The 19,744-nt window shown below is 50.5% G+C and overlaps 1 protein-coding gene across 1 annotated transcript; it reads right to left on the minus strand.

The window, feature by feature from the left end:
* Window positions 1–3,790: 3,790 nt before the first annotated feature.
* SCNN1D (sodium channel epithelial 1 subunit delta) lies at window positions 3,791–14,632 on the minus strand. Its single transcript, XM_074302577.1, has 12 exons — window positions 14,322–14,632; window positions 13,842–14,055; window positions 12,323–12,513; window positions 10,838–10,938; window positions 7,952–8,115; window positions 7,143–7,223; window positions 6,374–6,491; window positions 5,888–5,966; window positions 5,728–5,785; window positions 4,897–4,943; window positions 4,630–4,705; window positions 3,791–4,253 (listed from the first exon to the last, which is right to left on the minus strand). Exons 1-12 carry the CDS (start codon window positions 14,630–14,632, stop codon window positions 4,074–4,076), a joined length of 1,620 nt encoding a protein of 539 aa, XP_074158678.1. The 3' UTR covers window positions 3,791–4,073.
* Between the last annotated feature and the right edge of the window lie 5,112 nt (window positions 14,633–19,744).

Below are 19,744 nucleotides of genomic sequence, written 5' to 3' on the forward strand. Positions count from 1 at the left end.
TTCCTTCCTTCCTTCCTTCCTTCCTTCCTTCCTTCCTCCCTTCCTCCCTTCCTCCCTCCCTCCCTCCCTCCCTCCCTCCCTTCCTTCCTTCCTTCCTCCCTCCCTCCTTCCCTTCCTTCCTTCCTTCCCTCCTTCCTTCCTTCCTTCCTTCCCTCCTTCCTTCCTTCCTTCCTTCCTTCCTTCCTTCCTTCCTTCCTTCCTTCCTTCCTTCCTTCCTTCCTTCCTTCCCTCCTTCCTTCCTTCCTTCCTTCCCTCCTTCCTTCCTTCCCTCCTTCCCTCCTTCCTTCCTTCCTTCCCTCCTTCCTTCCTTCCTTCCTTCCTTCCTTCCTTCCCTCCTTCCCTCCTTCCTTCCCTCCTTCCTTCCCTCCTTCCTTCCCTCCTTCCTTCCCTCTTCCTTCTTTCCTTCCCTCCTTCCTTTCTTCCTTCCTTCCTTTCCTCCTTTCTTCCTCCCTCCCTTCTTTCCTGATCTCCCTAACTCCTTACTTGTCAATCTTGTCCATGGGGGCACCCTGGGTGCCAGGGCCACAGTGACAACCGTAGCTGCTGAAGTTGGCCAGCCCATGGGTGAAAGTGTGCAGTCTGATCAGTTCATCCAGCTGGGCTTCCGTGCAGCTCCCCTGGCACAATGCTAGGATAGGAAAGAGAGAGGGGGACAGGGCCTGAATAGGGGGTCCCCTGATCATGACCCTGAGAAGGAAAACCTCCAGGCTGGGAGTTCAGGCCTCAGCCCTCAGCTCTGAAGGAAACAAAGACTTGGGTCTTCTCCCAGCTGTGCACCACTTGGACCAGTCCCTCTTGACTCAACCTCTCCATCTATACGATGCCTCCTGTTCTTCCATAGATAGGAGGAGTGGGAGGCAGTTTACTCCAGGGATAAGCTCAGTGGTCCTACTCGGAGGTTGCCATCCACTTTTGGTTATCTAAACATGAGCCATCACCTCATATGTTCCATCTTCCCCAGACTATGGTCAAGGGGAGATAAACTGTTTTATTGACTGTTGGACTGTTCAAAGTGGGGTCCAGAGAAGGAGCTGAAACTAGGGTGGAGAGAACAGGGCTGTTTCCCCAGGACAATGAAATTTAAAGGACTCTGGGAGCGCCATGCTCATTCCTTCTCTCCAAGCATCTTCCAGAAGCAATGAGAAAGGACCACTTCAAGGGCACGCTACGTCCTTGTGGCTGCAGCATGGAGAGCAGCTCTCCATCCACTCTCCAGTCTTGGGCACCAGCGTTCCTTATTAGAGTCCTGCCCAGAAACCTGGTGACTAAATAATCTCCCAATGACTTTAACTTTGAGAGAACCAATCCCTGGATCAATTTTGAAATCAATTTCAACTGCTGGAGAGCCAATGTCTGGGAGTGGGATGGGAGTAGGGGCTCTATCTATTGGAGAACCTGAGTCATCCCAGCCCCCCTTTTGTGTGGTAAGCGGAGGGTACCTACCTAAGGCCAGGGCCAGCAGGCGGAGCAAAGTGGGAGCCATGGCAGGGCCTCTCCGGGCTCGGGACTGGGTGCACTGGGGTGGCGGTCGGGGAAAAGGTGTCCCTGCTTGTGTAGTAAAGCCTTTGGAAGTTTTATCCAAGCCTAGGGGCCCCTAGCTTTATGTACTGTCCCCATGACCCTCCTCCTGCTCACCGCTAATAACCAGTCCTGGGGAGGCCTGTGATTAGGGAGGAAACTACCCTTAGAATATGGGCCTAGAGAGTGGGTGGGGGGTGATGGGAAGTTCATGGAGTCTGCAGGACATGGAGCTGGGGTGGGGAGGGGGGCCACCTATCGCTGTAGACCTTTCCCAGAGGCCTGGCTTCTAGGCCCCCATTCTGCTCAGAAGGCCAGCATGGCAGGGGCCCAGCTCTCTCCCAGGTAACAGCCCCCAGAAGATGAAATTTTGGATGGAAATGAGAATAAAGGGGGGGGCTGGGGAAAGGACTCAGCTATTTCAGGTTTTGTGGGTGCAGCCGGCTGGTGCCATTAACTGTAGGTTATTGCCACCCACTGCCCTTCCTGAGTGCCCTCTGTGGTGACTGAGCTCATTCTCGGAGCCTGCTCTACCTCCCCCCCATCCCAGGGGCTGATGTGCCAGTGCCTGGTGATCCTTAAGGAGGATGGGAAGGGATAAGGGACCCCCTTCTTGAGCCCCTCCTCCAATTCTAGTCCACAATCACAGTCCATCAGGAGCTCCAGGATGTCTAGGATTCCTTGACAAAAAGGATGAGCCCTGTGTTTCAGAGACCTCGGGGGGGGGGCGAGGAGGGAGAGCCCAATCCTCACCAGACAATCCCTTCCACATTCTTAGGAAGTATTTCCTGATGTCCCTCTGAAGGCTAGTGGGCCAGATGGACTCAGAGAAACCCAGACAAATGGACACAGAGAGCCCTCCCTGCCCAGAGAAATGCAAACGTGTGCACCAGAGAGTCAGATCCCCCAGAGAAATAGCGGCACACAGTGTCCATCTCCGACTTCCACCTACTGCTCTTGGGTGTGCTCTCTGGGGCCAAGCAGAACAAAGCTAATAATACCACCGGACGTTGTTGTTGTTCAGTTGTTTCAGTAGGGTTCTTTCGGCAGAGATACTCAAGTGCTTTGCTATTTTCTTCTCTGGTTCATTTTACAGAAGAGGAAACTGAGGCAGACAGTGTTATGCAACCTGCCCAGGGTCACATAGCACTGTAAGTGTCTGAGGCCAGATTTGAACTCATGAATCTTACTGATTCCAGGCCTTGTGTACTATTACTATGGCACCACTTAGCTATCTGAGCATTTATTAAGTAGCTATTTACTAGGTGGTGGGAATAGTTAATTAGTATTTTAAGTACCTACTATTTGCTAGATGGTGAGAATAGTTAACTAGCATTTTAAGTACTTATTTTTGCTGGGTGGTGGGAATAGTTAACTAGCATTTTTAAGTACCTACTATTTGCTAGGTAGTGGGAATAGTTAACTAGCATTTTTAAGTACCTACTTTTGCTAGGTGGTGGGAATAGTTAGCTAGCATTTATTAAGGACTTTACTTTGTGCCAGACAAGTACAAAAGAGACAAAGATAGAAACCTCAACTATTTAAGGAAGTAAAATTTAAAACTGCATTAAGACTTTTGAAAGACCTTGTTTATACATAGAAATAAACATCTCTCTCCCTAGCAGTTCCTATTTACCTGGGGATAGGCAATGGCACAATCAGCTGGCTGATGCTCATTTTCCACATTTACAGAATGAAGTGGATTAGACTAGGTGACCTCCACTGCTAGAGAGGCTTTGACCCTCAGCCCTGGGCTGGTGGCAGGTTGGGTTGGGGCTGGAGGGGCTGAGAGATGGGGAGTGAGTCTCCCACCAGAGGCCCTTAGATCTTCCCTCCCTTTCTCTCTGGTACAGCTAGGAGCCAAAAAGTTTTTTTCTCCTCAGTTGTTGGGATCTTCAGCTCCTAGAATGACTTAAGGGGTTGTGGCAAGGGATAGGGAAGATCATGGGATGGTAAAAGAAGCTCCTTAGGAGCCAAGAGCCCTGAATACACACAAAAGAAGCCAAGCTGGATGGATATATTTTATTAAAGAATATTATAAAAATAAACCAAGAACCCAACCACCTACACTGGGGAGGCTATAGCTTTCACACCTGTGTGTGCAGCATCCTCGGCTAGATAAATAAAAACAGAGCAGACATCTACAATCCTCCAGACAATGGTACACACGGACATCCCCAGCTCCGTGCAAAAGCAGGCGTTCACAGATACCCACAGACCTCCAGATAAATACTCACATAGTCATACCCTATATGATAGGGCTTACGTATCACTTGTACAAGCATATAAATAGAATCACACAGCGCACACACAAGGAGGGCTGAGCAATACTGACTGGGAGATTCAAGACCTCCCAAAGTGCTCCACTGTGGTCCCTAAGGCTGGGCCTTCCTAGGCCTTCAGCCCTGACTGCAGCTAGGGCCCTCGGAAGCTCCCATGGACCATGATGCCGATAGCATGTGCCTTAAGTGGGCCCTTTCTGGAGATGTAGCTTCCTGAGCCCGTCTCCATCTTCTCTGGGAGCTGAGGTAGGTCCTGCTGGTTGGCCAGTTCCCTCACTCCCTTTCAAGGTCCTGCTGAGGCTTTGGCCTGGACCCAAAGAAGCGGCGATAGCCCAGGACGAAAGTCAGAGCTGTTGCATCCAGAAGGAGTTCCAGAATTTCCACAACAGAGAGCACCGAGGACCCAAACCACAGGCCCCACAGGCGGCCCATGTCAAACAGGAGGTCTTTGACCTATCCAAGGGAGCAACACAGTCGGACCAGGCACTCTCTCTCCAGACAAGATCTGAGCATCTGGACACAGACTTGTCCCCTCAAGATACAATCTACTGCTCAGCCCTTCTCCCCCTGCACCCAGCCCTGCTCCTCTTGGGTCCATTCCCCACATCCTCATCCCATTCCTCTCATTTACTTATTTCTCCCATGGCCTGGTCTGTTCCCTGCATTCCCCAGCTCCAGGGACCCTAGAGTCCAGCCTCCATCCTCGGACTCAACCTCACAGTCCCTGCTTCCAGCAGAATCTCTCAAGGCCCTCGAGTTTCAGCCTCCTTCCTCTGGACCTTCTGCCCAGCCATCTTTGACCTAGCCCCATTCCAGGTCCTGTGCTTACCGGATACATGGGCTTTTCCTCCACATAGGAATAATTGAGCCGCTGGTAGAATATGTGGACCTTGGCACTGCTGTTCCTGTCCAGGAGAAGAACCACAGAGGGCTGGGCAAAGGCCGTTTTTTGCCCTTCCCCTTGGCTCCTAGGTCCCTGGATCTGTTAGGGGGTGCCAGGATTTAGCACAGAAAGAGCTGAGGGACGTGCTGCCCACAGTCCAGGTAGGTAGGTCAGGTTGGCCCCTGCCATTGTATAATCTCACCCCAGACTTACCTCCAGTTCCTGGAACTGTCCTTGCCCAGCAGGGACAGGATCAAGTCCTACACGGAAAAAATTTCATTACTGAGGTTGTCCTCGGACCCTTAGCAGCAACTCCTCAAAGGGATGAGGGCAGTGGCCTTCCGGGGGATGAGGGGGATATCAGAAGCCGAGGGGCACTGGGATGAGGAGCCTTGACCCCTGCAGGACTTGAATCTGGAACTTTATCTGTCTAATGGGAGGGGGGAATTGGACTTGATGGACCTTTGAAGGCCTCTTCTAGAAAGACTCAGGATCCTAAGTTTGTGCTCTCTCTTTTACACTTTGCCCACTTGAGGGGGTGCTTCTGTATATGTCCATGTATATGTTTGGAGGTGTGGGGAGAGAAGCATTTATTAAGTTCCTACTGGATTCATTCACTGTGCTAAGTACTTTACCAATATTTATCTAATCCTTGCAACAGCCCCGGGAGGGAAGTATTATTATTATCCCAAATTTTCCATTGAGGAAACTGAGGCACTCCACAGTGACTCTTAGGATCACATAGCTAGAAAGTATCTGAGACTGAACATGATCTTGGGTCTTCTTGACTCTATCCACTATAGCACCGAACAGCCCGGTGTCTGTCTACATGCATGTACATGCATTGTGTGTGTGTAGGGGGGGGTAGGGTAGTTAATCCCCAGTAAATAGTATAGAGGGATAAAGAACCTTGGAGACACGATTGGGGGCATCTTAAACAAGCCTCTTTGGACAGGATTTGTTTCTCAGAGGCCACCGAGAAGTTTTTCTGAGTTTTGGGGGATCCCCCACCCCTCCCCAGCCCCCAGCTTTGAGGTTCCTTACCTCTGACTTAGATGAGGGCCATTTGGCGACCCCGGTTGATAAGTGGTACAAGGATCCCCTATGGAGATACCCGGAAGCCCCACCGAGGTTAGAGGGCCAGCATACATACAGCCATCTCTCCCCCCCTCCCCCACAAGATTCACTTCCCTCACTCCCTTACCTGCAGGGCTTGGGGCAGAGGCTGAAGCACGAGGGCCTGTGGGACTCCCGGTTTTGGTAGAGTTTGTAGAAGCAGTGACCTAGAAGAAGGAGAGAAGGAAAGTCCAGTGGTCAGCAATGGACACCCTGTGCTGGGTAGGTGTCCAGGATCGTGGGTCCTCTCTGTTGTGAGGGAATGGGGTATGTGGGTAATAAAGCTCTATGGGAGAGTTGAATGGAAGCTGAACCCCTTCTCCTCTGGTTGTGTGTGAGAAGGGGGCCCTTGAAATAGGGGAGGGATGTTCTAGCTTGAGTGGAGATCCTGAGCCCCAACATGAGGAAGCTAAGTCCTCCAAGGATGGAGGGGGAAGACCTCACATCAACAGAGCAGCTGAGGGGATCGGGAAGGAAACTGAGGCACGGCGTAGGAAGAGCCTGTGGGAAGAGGCGCCAGTCTCTCTTCCTTCCCCTCTCTTTGCCAGGGTGACCTCCCAGGCATTCTGCTCACCCCAGGCTGGATGCTGGTTGTAGTTGCAATACTGGGCACCATCTGGGAGTGGGTAGAAGTAATAACCACAGCCGCAAGTCTGGACCATCAGCTTCTGGAAGCAGGAGTGCAGACAAGCCTGGGGTAGAGGGGAGAGAAGGGGCAGGGCTGGTCAGCTGGAGGGCCTCTTGGAGCTGGGCTCACTGGCCTGGGGAGGAGAGCCTCTCCTCCCCCGGGGAATTTTCCCCAGGCTGCAGTGGGAGAAGGACTGAGCTCTCCCTTCTTCCCTAAGGAGACTCCATCAGCCCAGGTCCAGGGCTCTGGGCAGCCAGCTGGCAGAGCGGTCACTCAGATACTCGCCCCTGTCTACTCCTCCACTCCAGAGGTCCCCTGCCCCTGAGAGGGCCACCCAGCAGTCAGAGAGCACCGGCAGCATTCTGGGCTGGGCGCCGGCGGCTCCCTGGGATTCTGCCAGGGATCTTCAAGTATCCGAAGGGCTGCTCTTTGGCTGGGTGCTTAGCTCAATCCCTCAGATTAGTGCCAGGAGCAACGGTCAGAGAAACAGAGGCAGATCTTGCCTGGTCTCCTCTTAGAGGGGTCCCAGAGGCATGGGAGAAGGGGAGCACTCTCCCTTTCTGGAAGTCTTCAAGCAAGGGCTAAAGCCCAGCTGGGAGTGACATTGGAAAGGCTTTCTTTTGAGGTGATGGTGACAAAAGATGGCCAAGGACCCACTGGGACGGGGAAAGGCTTTGGCGGGGGAGGCAAGGAGCAGGAGGAGGAAAGCCGATACCTGGGCGGAATAGACATTGTCATAGAGAAGCTGGACATCTTTGCAGTGGCCATACGGACTCCCTAGCTGTTTCACCTCATCCTGGGGAGACACAAAGGTGGCCCCTCAGTCCCCCAGCCCTGCTTCCCATGCCCAGAGCCCCAGCTACTTGGGCTCAGTTAGTAGGACTGGGATAGTGGGGTGGACACAGTCTTTTATGTCCCCCAGCCCTGGTTCCCCTGCGTCCAGAGCAGGGGTCAGTTAGTAGGTCATTGGGATAGTGGGATGGACATGGTGTTTTATAACATGGGGAATGGGGCTCCGTATTGAGCAGGAGTTGGTGCGTGACTTCAGAGAGGGCTCAGGAGGGAGGACGGGGATGGGAGCTAATCTTAGGGCTGGAGACAGCAGTTAGGATCCCAGACTTAGAGTGGATGAGGTCAGTCCTATTAGGGGAAAGGGGAGGACACATCCCATCTGAAGCTCCACTCAGCTGCTGGAAATGCAGCTTCTAAGCCCCGAGGGACCTCAGAGACCACAGGATCATAGATTTCGAGTTGTAATTAACCTCAGAGGTTATCTAAGGCAATTTTCTCATTTTACAGATGAGATAACTGAGCTGCGAGAACTAGTAACTTTCCCCAAACCACGCAGCTAGTCGCTAGAAAAGCTTTGGGCTGCCAGCTCAGGTCCTCTGCCTCTAAATCCAACATTCTCTGCAGTCGGCTTCCGCCTTGTCTGCTCTGTTCAGGCCATCTAATCCTGGAACCCCTTCCCCTTCCTTATCTCGGGAGTTCTGATTCAGCCATTTCCTCGGCTTCCTAGCTCACCTCTCTCACACGTATCGTGGTCTCAGTGCCTGGACGAATGCTGAAGCCCTGGTGCTCCAGGAAAGGCACTTGCTTCTGGGCATGGATCATGACCTTGATCCCGGCCTCAGTAGACAGCAATGGGAGGTGATTGTTCTGCTCGGCCTTCAGAAAGAGGCTGATTTCTGGCAACAAGAAAAGGAGGATGAGGGAGGCAGTTGGCTCAGAAAGCTGCAGGGCTTTCCATATCAAACCAGACTGGGGGGGTTCGAATTAGAGAGCCAGAACCCAGCATTCAGGGCCTTTCACCGTCTGACATCTACCTCACGTTACACCTCCCTCCCTGCCCTTTGCCATACTTCTTGGAATAACCCAAAGGTGTCAGCTGCTTTGCCAGAAAGCCCACAGCTTTCCACTTATGGCTCTAATGCAATTGAGAAATACTTAATAAAATAAATAAAAATGTAATAAAATGGATAAAATTCTATTTTAAAGCCAAGTCTCTTTGTGGCCCAAAAGAAGCTTTATGGAAGGCTTGGTGACCCCGTTCTATTTGGGTCGGACATCGCTGGCTGGTCCAAACTGGACTCTAACTGGACTCCATATTTCTATGGACTAAGACTCTATGGAGTCTTTCTATGGACTTCACATTTCTAGAGTCCTTCCCAGAAGTTTAGGCTCCCCTCCTTCTGACCTTCCCATCTGCCTTCCCATACACTAGGCTCTAGTGGTCCTCAAACTTTTTAAATAGAAGGCCAGTTCCCTGTCCCTTCAGACTGTTGGAAGCCGGACTATAGTAAAAACAAAAGCTCACACTCTGTCTCTGCCCCTCAGTCCATTTGCCATAACCCGGGGGGCCGAATAAAAATCCTCAGTGGGCCGCATCTGGCCTGCGGGCTATAGTTTGAGAACCCCTGCACTAGGGTCTTTTCTTTAAAAAAAAAATAATAGCTTTTGGTTTTCTCTTTTGCTCTGATTTTTCTCTCCCAACATGATTCATTAAGCAATTTTTATTAAAAAAATAAATAAATTTAAAAGAAAAAATCCACTTAATCCTTTTTTTATCTTTTGCTTAAAAATAGCTTTTTATTTTTCAAAATGTATTTACCATTCACCTTTGCAAAACTTTGCATTCCATATTTTTCTCCTCCCTCCCCATCTTTCCCCTCCCCTGGGCAGCAAGTAATCCAATATAGATTAAACATGGGCAATTCTTATCAAAATATTTTGGGGCCTTTTCTAGAACCGCTTCCCATCTTTGTGGCGTATTCCCCATCATCTGATCTTCTATTTGATGAAGGACTCTTTTCTTGTCAAGGGCCACATCCTCCATGGAACCTGCCCTGATCCAATCAGCTCTCTGTATCCCTACATGGGAGAGTACAGGTTCTTGCCCTCCACTTTAGGCACACATTTATTGAATTTAAATGAATTAGAGAGTTTCTGAGCAGACATCATCACTCTTAGTGGGATCCTGGAGTCAGTGAAGTTTTTCCAGAGGTCCAGGCCCTCCCTTGGTGTTGCCTCCTTCCTATCCAACACTAGTTCTAGGCCTGCCACAAACTCTAGAGGAGCTGAGCCAAGCCCCGTCTTTCCTCTGTATCTCCTGCCTTATCTATAAAATGATTCTCATCTGTAGTCTCCTTTAGAGGGAGCTGAATTTTAACAAAGATCAAAGTTTCACCCCCCCAATTCTAGTTTTAGGAAACAGCTTATTACTGATTTATTATCATAATTTCAAGGTTGGGAAGGAGGAGTATACCTAAGATCCTTAATTTGTCATTTTGTTCCATAGGATAAGGATTTAGGATTGACCTAGAAGGTCATTTGGCTCAACCTTATCATGTGGAAACTGATTCCCAAAGAAGTGAGATGACTTGTCCAAAGCTGGTAGAACTGGGATTTGACTCCAGGCCTCTGGTCATTGATTCTGCTCTCTGGATTCTTTTCCTATGGGTTAAAATCGACCATGCTCCAAGGGGTTAATGAAAGAGAGCTAGGAAGTCCTATGTATTTCCTTAGCACACCAATCCCTCAAGCCCTCCAAATTCCCTCTGCTTGCATCCCCATGGTAGGCCCCTGCCGCCCTACTGAGACTGAGCCCAGGCCTGTTGGGTCCCCTCTGCTTACAGCCCCATGGTAGGCCCCTGCATCCCTACTGAGAGGGAGCCCAGGCCTGTTGGCTGCCCTCTGCTTACAGCCCCATGATAGGCCCCTGCAGCCCTACTGAGAGGGAGCCCAGGCCTGTTGGCTCCCCTCTGCTTACAGCCCCATGGTAGGCCCCTGCCGCCCTACTGAGAGGGAGCCCAGGCCTGTTGGCTCCCCTCTGCTTACAGCCCCATGGTAGGCCCCTGCATCCCTACTGAGAGGGAGCCCAGGCCTGTTGGCTCCCCTCTGCTTACAGCCCCACGGTAGGCCCCTGTAGCCCTACTGAGATGGAGCCCAGGCCTGTTGGCTCCCCTCTGCTTACAGCCCCACGGTAGGCCCCTGCAGCCCTACTGAGAGGGAGTCCAGGCCTGTTGGCTCCCCTCTGCTTACAGCCCCACAGTAGGCCCCTGCCGCCCTACTGAGAGGGAGCCCAGGCCTGTTGGCTCCCCTCTGCTTACAGCCCCACGGTAGGCCCCTGCATCCCTACTGAGAGGGAGCCCAGGCCTGTTGGCTCCCCTCTGCTTACAGCCCCACGGTAGGCCCCTGCATCCCTACTGAGAGGGAGCCCAGGCCTGTTGGCTCCCCTCTGCTTATAGCCCCACGGTAGGCCCCTGCAGCCCTACTGAGACGGAGCCCAGGCCTGTTGGCTCCCCTCTGCTTACAGCCCCATGGTAGGCCCCTGCATCCCTACTGAGAGGGAGCCCAGGCCTGTTGGCTCCCCTCTGCTTACAGCCCCACGGTAGGCCCCTGCTGACCTACCGTGAATGTGACCAGGCCTCTTAGCTCTCCAGTTGTTCTTTTCCCAGATGTTAAAGGTGTAACAGCTCCCATAGATGGAGTGATGGGAAATGTTATAGTTACTGTGGAAACCAAAGAAGTCAGTGTGAATGACCCTCAAATGAGCTGGCCTGGGTCTTATCTGCTCTTCCCTTGCATTTAGGACTAGAAGGGAGCTTAGCAATTGTTTTACTCACAATATGAGGGAAACTAGGTGGTGCCATGGAGAGAAGGCCTGGCCTGGAATCCAGAACGCTCATCTCTTTGAGCTTTCATTCAGCCTCAAATACTTACCTGGACAAGACACCTAACCTTGTTCACCTTAATTTCCTCATCTGTAAAATGAGCTGGGAAAGAAAATGGCAAACTATCTAGTATTTCTGCCAAGAAAACTGCAAATGAGGTCACGAAGAGTCTGGCACATGACTCAAACTACTGAATAGCAACAATCACCACAACATCATTTGGTATGGACTTAGAGATGGAAGGGACTTTTGATATTAGATTCTGTGAGGGGCGGAGAGAGGACTGAGGTCATCCAGAGAAGTGACCTGCCCAAGATCATATTGGAAAGAAATGACTGAGCAGGATTCAAACTTTTAGTCCCCTGACTCTAAATTTAGTGTTTGTTACACACACACACACACACACACACACACACACACACACACACACACACACACACACTCCTATGGAACAGCCCATGACCAGAGGGCCCGTCCTAGCTTCCTAAGACCTTGGAATGTCCCTGTTTAGCAATTCTCAGCCTTTAATCTGGGCAGCTTGGGGCCTGAAGATGAGGGGAAATTGGCAGTGGATGGCTGGGAAGGATTGGCTCCAATCCTCCCTCCCTCCTCACTGTCACATATGTCCTGCTGCCCTTCTGGCTTCTACTCTTCCTTGGCTGCCCTTCCTCTGTCTCCTGGAATACTCCCCACTCCCAGTCCCTCACTGCTTCTACCAGCCTCCCTTGCCCCAGCCCCACTGCTCCTGATAAGTTACCCTGATATAGGAAACACTTTTGTTTGGCTTCTTACTTTCTAGGCCCCACTTCTGGTGACCCCACTGTACTTAGAACCTTGCTATTCCCCTTCTCCTGTTTACAGGCCATCCCCTCATTCTGTGCCTCTTCCCTCCCTGTTCTACCAATTCGGAGACCCCCTCCTAGCCCTCTCAGACTCCCCTTTTCTCCAAGCTTCCAGACCTCCTGTTCCCCTGAGTCCCCTTCATCAAGCTCCCTGGTACCATTCCCAGAGTCCTTCACTCTAACTCCTTTCTCTGATCCTTCCCCCACCTCCTGATGTCCTTTCCCTCATCACTTCTGATAGTACCCCCTCTCAGTTTTCATTGTCCTCCACCCCATTGCCCGGTCCTCGCTGTGGGATCTGCCATCGTTACTGAGAAGTTCTCCCCGCCTTTCCCTCATTATCCCCTCTCCCATTCCCCTGATTGCCCCCTGCTACTCACTGCTCCTGACAGGGCTCTCCATTGTAGCTGCAGCTGAGGATGAAGTTGCCATCGTGGTCTTCATGGGATTCCTCATTCTGGGGTGGCAGCAGGGCCATGATATTGATGAAGTGGAATTGATACCACTCTTGGATGGCGGCAACCCCCGAGGAATGGGTGCGGTAGAAGCAGTCGCCATCTGTGCTGTTACACTGTGGTGGAGGAGAGAGGCGTCAGGTGGCACCCCCGGGACTGAGAGGCCCTGCCCCTCCCCTGAGCCTATCCTTCTGCCTAGAAAGACCTGCAGCCAACGGTTATCGCTACAGACACAGCCATGGAGCTCTCACCCACCTGGCCTCCCTAGCACCCTTCTCCATCCAGCCTCACCCCAACTCTCTGTGAGGCAATGGGCCTCTCCCATCCTGGCCAGCTGGTTAGTTCACCCCTAGCCATCCTTTTTACCCACATAAGCCTGAGTGTCCTGTTCGTGTGATTCTCTCTGCGTCTGCCTCCATTAGTCCTGCATGGAACAAGCCCAGGCTGTAGACTCTGAGGGTTTCTTGATAAGAGGCAGTGTGGGACCATAGAAAGGGAGTGAGCTTGAAATTAGAAAGCCTGGGCTCACAGAATCTCTGAGTCTCCAAATTGGAAAGAACCTCAGAGATCATGGAGGAAAACCCCTACCTGAGCAGGAATCCTTTCTACATCCCAACTGATATGTGACATACATCCCAGCTAAGCCTCCTTCATCTTGTACTGGTGAAATTGATGTCTTGAACCCAAATGTCAGACTTTACATTTATCCCTAAGACATTTCATTTTCTCAGGTTTGCCCCAAAGTTCTACTTGTGAAATTGATGTCTTGAACCCAAATGTCAGACTTTACATTTATCCCTAAGACATTTCATTTTCTCAGATTTGGCCCAAAATTCTACGCTATCAAGATCTTGTTGGCGCCTTAATTCTGTCACCCAAGATATTACCTATCCCCTCTAGCTCTGTGCCACATGCAAATCCAATAAGTCTGTCATCTATATGTTTGATAAGACATCTAGATAGCACAGTGGGTAGAGTCTCAGTCCTAGAATTAGGAATAAACATCTTAGTGAATTCAAAGCTGGCCCCAGATACTTCCTAGCTATGTGACTCTGGCTGAGTCACTTTACTCTGTTTGCCTCAGTTTACCCCACCTGTAAAATGAGCTGGAGAAGGCAATGGCAAAGCACTCCAGTATCTTTGCCAAGGAATCTCCAAATGGAGTCAGGAAGAGTCAAACGTGATTGAAAAATGACTGAACTCTGACTCTGGCTGTGAAACTTTGGGCTCCAGTGTCCTTAGCTTTAAAGGAAGAGGGTGACCCAGATGATCTCTGACTTATAATCTAGAACACTCTGTGACTCTGAATTACACTGTAGGGTTTGGCATCTCCAAGCTCCAGTCAGAATGGTCATCCTCCCTAGTCCACTGGGGGACGGGGCTCTGTCCATGAGAGGTATCCCTCATCATTTGGAAAGAAGAGGTGTTGGGAGGCTGCACTCACCAGCCTGAATCCCACTTCGTTAATGGCATTCCTGTCCAGCTTCTCCAGGGAGATGTTTCGATCAAGGTGAAAGAGTCTGTCAAAACTGGGACTGGGAGCAGGGCCGCTATGACCCCCTGCTTGTTTTTCGGTGATATTTAACTTGTATAAGGAATAGATGTTCTCCTGGGCAAATTCATCCAGTTCTTCCAGGTACCGCTTCACGAGCGGAGACCTATTGGATGATAAGATTTAGAGCCTGGGGAGCAACTAGGCAGTGGCATGGTGGATAGAAGCCAGGGCCTGGAGTGAGAGGAACCTGAGTTCAAATTCAGTCTCACTAGGCACGTCACCTAACGCCGATTGCCTTCCCCCCACTCCCCTCCCCCCCAAAAAAGAGATTGAGCTTGGTATTTCTCAGTTACTTGTTGGTAGATGGATACATTGAGCTTGGGCCCTCAGCTAAGGATCTCTAGGGATCCACAGGCCCTACCCCCTTACCTGTGCGGATTCATGTCACAGAGTGTAATGGACGGGAACATCTTGGGCTCTGAGGGGACCATGATCTTCATGATGACCGGGTAGTTCCAGTACTTGTCAAAGAGTAATGCGATCTGCCAGTAGAGCATGCCGAAGGTGGCCAGGAAGAGCAGGCTCCAGAAGGCCGTCTTCAGCTGGTTGTGGCTGGAGCAGACGAGCCGGACTGTGCCGTGGATGGTAGTGTTGGTACAAAAAAAGTTGAACAAGTCCCCAAAGGACTCATAGAGCTCGATCAGCCCCTCACTCTTCTGCTTTTCCTTAAGGGTGTCCATTGTCCCAAACCTGGGGTCAAGGAAGAAAAACAGTAGCAATATGTGACCCTGGGCTGGACATTCATTCCCCATTCCTGAGAACTGGTTATTGGAGATCTATGCTTTGGGGCTTCTTGCCTGGACATGGAATTGGCCCAGTGGCTTCTGGGTGACCTCTGGGTTAAGAATGACCACTAGCATCTTGCCAAGAATTACATTGGAGGGCAGCTAGGTGGTACAGTGGTTAGACCACCAGTCCTAGAGACATGAAGAGTGGGACATGATTGAAATGACTGAACAACAACACTAATTGGATCCTTGCAATAACTTTGCAGTTTGACTGAATGAGATAATGATTGTCAAGTGCTTTACACAGTAGCCAGCAGGTTTGGTTTTGTTCAATCATTTTTAGTTAAGTCTGACTCTTCATGACCCCATTTGGAATTTTCTTGGCAAAGGCTCTGGAGTAGTTTGCCATTTCCTTCTCCAGCTCGTTTTACAGATGGGAAAACTGAGGCAGACAGTGTTATGTGACTTGTCCGGACTCATTCAGCTAGGAAGTATCTGAAGACAAATTTGAATTCAGGAAGACGAGCCTTCCTGCCTCCAAGTCCTAGTGCTCTATCCAATATGGTGCTACCCTAACTGCCCCATCATCATATAGCATTTGTATATGACTTTGAGGTCGGCAAAGTGCTTTACAAATATTATCTCATTTGGTCCATTCAACAAGGCTCTAGAGTCGGTTCCAGTACTGTTGTTTGTCCTTCATTTTTGCAAATATTATCTCATTATCTCATCAAATCTCATCAAATTATCAAATATTATCTCATTTGATCCATTTAACAAGGATCTAGAGTTGGTTCAGTACTGTTGTTTGTCCTTCATTTTTGCAAATATCTCATTATCTCATCAAATCTCATCAGATATTATCTCATTTGGTCCATACAAAAGGATCTGGAGTCGGTTCCAGTGATATGGTTTGCCCTTCATTTTTGGAGGATCAGTAATGTCTTGACTCAAGCCTGAAAGGGCAGAGGTCACTCTCACACTCTCTTGTGAGTCATGGAAGTCCAGTGGCTCAACAAAAGTCAGGACAGCTGGCTGTGGCCCAGGACGCATCCTTGCCCTTTCTAAATTGAGATCTTTCCTAGACTTCAGTTGGTTGGAGGAAACACCATTCAGTGCTATTAAGGCGCATATTTTACAGAGAAGGAAACAAGTCCCACAGCTCCAGAGCCCACGGCGCCACCTGGTGGCCTCCCTAATCCCAGTGACATTTCTATAGTGCTTTAAGGCTTGCACCTGCTACCATATTTAACTTTCACAATGACCTTGGGAGCTGAATTCTGTTGGTACCCCCTCCCCCAATGTTTAGAGAGTTGAATGACTTTTTCTGGGGTCCTACAGCTAGGAAGGATCAGATTTGGGCCCCAAAGCTTCCCGACAGTAAATCATTACTTTGTTACCTTACAGTCTCCTTCTGTTGCAGCATCCAGCCCTAATGGTCCACCATGGGCACTAATGGTCCGCCGTGGGCACTAATGGTTCACCGTGGGCACTAATGGTCCGCCGTGGGCACTAATGGTTCACCGTGGGCAATAATGGTCTGCCGTGGGCACTAATGGTCCACCCGGAGTGCGCTCAGAGCTAGTATCTCTCCTGAGTTTCTAGTTCATTCCAGTTTGGTCCAGTGGTGAAGGACGCAGTTGGGCATAGTTGGGATCTGACCGGGCTGTGTTGGGGGCAGGACCAGGAGTCCTGGGAGAGGTGGGGCCAGGGCAGGGAAATGGAATTGACCTGAAGAAGCTGAAGATGCTCAAGTGGGGGCCTGCTGACCTTCTAGCCAGGACCTGCGGGTAAAGGATGAACAGGGCAGAGCAGGCTGGAAGCCAGGGGAGGTCAGGACAGGGAGGTGACTGCTCCAATCCCTTGGGATCTGGGGCATGGCGCGTGAGCCTGTCAGCTGGGATTGTGTCTCCAGACACTCCTGGCTTGTCCCTCACCATTCCCTTGGAGCAAATGAAATGGAAAACCTCTGCCCAGGACAACAGTATGGCTCAAGGTGGAGCGTGCTACACAAACTGGATCTGAGTCCCTTTAATGCCACTCGTGCCCTATGGGATTCTGAGCAAGTTATTTCCCTTCTCTGGGCCTCAGTTTCTCTCTGTAAAATGGGAGCATTGGACTAGATGGCCTCTAGGTCCTTTTCAGCTGTAAATCATTGAACCCGTGACTTTGGGCTGCCAAGGGTCCACTTGCATCCTCCCCACCAAGTCTCCTGCTGTCCCACTCCAGACGTATCGTCTTTAGGCATGTCTCCCTCCTTACAGTGGGATCCCCTTCTTTTATCCTCAGCCTTGAGCACTCTGTAAGTGCTTAATAAATACTTGTTAAATAATTGACCTGTCTGAATGATGGAGCCCAGGGCTGGATTCTGCAGCCAGCCAGCCCCAGGCATCATGGAGCCAGCTCTGCTGAAGAAGAAAGACTCCTTGAAAGGAATGGTTAAGGACCCCGTCCTAGAGGTCAGAGAAGCCTTATACATTGTCCACTTACTCTCCTTGTGAGACCCAGGAATGGTGGGGCTACAGGGGAGCATTTCCTGCTGAGATAGATCCACAGTTTGACATGTTCCCCGTCTCAGGTGGTCCAATGGATAGAGCACTAGACTGGATCAGGGGGGCCAAAATTCAATCCAACCTCCAACACGTACTAGCTGGGCGATCCTGGGCATGCAACTCTCTCAGCCTCAGTGTTCCTAATCTGTAAAATGGGAGTAAACCTACTTCCCGGGGTTATTGGGAATATCAAATGAGATAATATTTGTTTAGCTGACTTCCTGGCAAACAGTAGGCACTTAATCAATGCTTTTTTTCTTCCTCCCTAGCCTCCAACCCTGCCCCCAGCTAGTTGGGCTTCTCTGAGCCTTAGATCGAGCTGAAATCAAAGCTGTCACCTCCTGCCTTGTCAAGGGGATAGCGCAGGTCACTGGTATCTCCCCTCCCCTTCACACTTTTGTAGCCTGGGTCTGCAAATCCTGTCCTGAGGATACCTCCTTTAGAATAAGAGTCATGTGTGTGTATGATCCCCTCCCCGCTCTCCTCCCAGGGAGCTCGTGATGAAGGTCACTGAACCTCTCAAACACACACACACACACACACACACACACACACACACACACACACACACACACACCCATAAGCTCAGAAGCCTTTTCCTATCTCCCGAGTCCCGGGGTCTAAGGACATGAGGGGCCAGGGGCAGGGGGCAGGGGACCCCAGGGCCTCAGGGAAGGCCAGGGAAGAGGCCCCTTCAGAGCAGGGCGGGGGGCCGCCAGTACGGTATGGGGGCCACAGGCAACAAACAACCTGGGCTCCTCCTGCCTCTTGGAATCCTCCCTAGGGGCTCGCGCGTGCTCTGTCTTGTGGGAACGAGCAGCTCTGCCATGTGCTCCCCAGGCAGCTTCATGTTAGTGTTGGCCCGGGCGCCAGACCAGTGTGGGTATCCAGCTGGGTGAGGCTGGCAGCAAGGCAGGCCTGGGGATTTAGGGAAATGGAAGCCTCAGTTTCTCTGCCTGCTGAATGGGCTGGACCCTCAGGAGGCTGACAGGTGGAATGAAGGGCATTTGGGGAGCCCGGGACCCTGTGCAAGTTTTTGGATTGATCTAGCAGCAAATGATCCTCCTGGAGTCTACCCTAGCACGGACCATCTCTTGGTCTTTGTCACAGGGGCTTTGAGGTTATCCTGGCCATCCCCCTGCCTGACGCCCGCCTGGACTTCAGTCCCATCCAATGGGAGGCGGTACGGTGGGAAGAGGCCCGGGCCCCCATTCTGGAGGAGAGGCCCCCTAAAGTCCCTGCTAGCTCGACTCTTATGACTATAGACTGCACCTGCTTTTTTATTCCAAGCCCCAGGCTTGCAGAATTGCAGAATTTGTAACAGGGTCGATCATACAGTAAGGAACATTGGTGATGAGGATCCTCCAGGCTCCATCTCAGAATCTGAGACCATTCCCGGCCCAGGAGAAAGGAAGAGAGGAGCAAAGCTGCCCGGCCGGGCCGTCAAGGCCAAGGATGGGCTGCCATGCTGTTCTGTGTCATGTCCTGCTTTGTTCCCCTGTAGGAAAGGACCAGGAGCAGCCCAGGATGGTCTATGTGCTCACTTCCTGCTCTCACCAGGGCTCTGGGACTTGCTTCATTAGGAGAGAAAGACATAGCTGGAGGTAGACACGGATACTACCCATGGGGACACATTCTGATACAGCTGTGTGACAGGGAGTCACTTAGCTGTTGTCTGCCTCAGTTTCCTCATCTGTAAAATGGAGATAATAACAGCATGTCCCTCCCAAGGGCTGGTGCAAGAACCACAATGAGACGATACTTGTAAAGTGCTTAGCACATTGTCTGGCACATAGTAATCACTTAATAATGCATGTTTCTTTTCTTTCTTTCCTTCTTTTCTTCCCCCCTCTCCCTTTCTTTCCTTTCTCTCCTCCCTCCCTCCCTCCCTCCCTCCCTTCCTTCCTTCCTTCCTTCCTTCCTTCCTTCCTTCCTTCCTTCCTTCCTTCCTTCCTTCCTTCCTTCCTCCCTCCCTCCCTCCCTCCTCCCTCCCTCTTTCTTTCTTCTTTTCTTTCTTTCTTTCTTTCTTTCTTTCTTTCTTTTCTTTCTTTCTTTTCTTTCTTTCTTTCTTTCTTTCTTTCTTTCTTTCTTTCTTTCTTTCTTTCTTTCTTTCTTTCTTTCTTCTTCTTCCTTCCTTCCTTCTTCCTTCCTTCTTCCTTCCTTTCTTTCCTTTCTTTCCTTCTTTCCTTTCTTTCTTCTTTCCTTTCTTTCTTTCTTTCTTTCTTTCTTTTTCTTCTTTCTTTCTTTCTTTCTTTCTTTCTTTCTTTCTTTCTTTCTTTCTTCTTTCTTTCTTTCTTTCTTTCTTTCTTCTTTCTTTCTTCTTTCTTCTTTCTTTCTTTCTTTTCTTCTTCTTTCTTTCTTTCTTTCTTTCTTTCTTCTTTCTTTCTTTCTTCTTTCTTTCTTTCTTTCTTTCTTTCTTTCTTCCTTCTTCCTTCCTTCCTTCCTTCTTTCTTTCCTTTCTTTCCTTCTTTCCTTTCTTTCCTTCTTTCCTTTCTTTCTTTCTTCTTTCTTT

This window comes from Sminthopsis crassicaudata, chromosome 3 (genome assembly GCF_048593235.1).
Source record: "Sminthopsis crassicaudata isolate SCR6 chromosome 3, ASM4859323v1, whole genome shotgun sequence".
NCBI lineage: Eukaryota > Metazoa > Chordata > Mammalia > Dasyuromorphia > Dasyuridae > Sminthopsis > Sminthopsis crassicaudata.

Bases quoted from the DNA above. Each gene is read 5' to 3' on its own strand.
- SCNN1D (XM_074302577.1), bottom strand. From the start codon at position 14,632: ATGGACACCCTTAAGGAAAAGCAGAAGAGTGAGGGGCTGATCGAGCTC. The intron at 5,967-6,373 runs GTGAGCAGAATG...TCCTTCTTCTAG, and splicing joins CAACCAGCATCCAGCCTGGG to GTCACTGCTTCTACAAACTC. The intron at 4,706-4,896 runs GTAAGTCTGGGG...TCTCCTGGACAG, and splicing joins GACAGTTCCAGGAACTGGAG to GAACAGCAGTGCCAAGGTCC.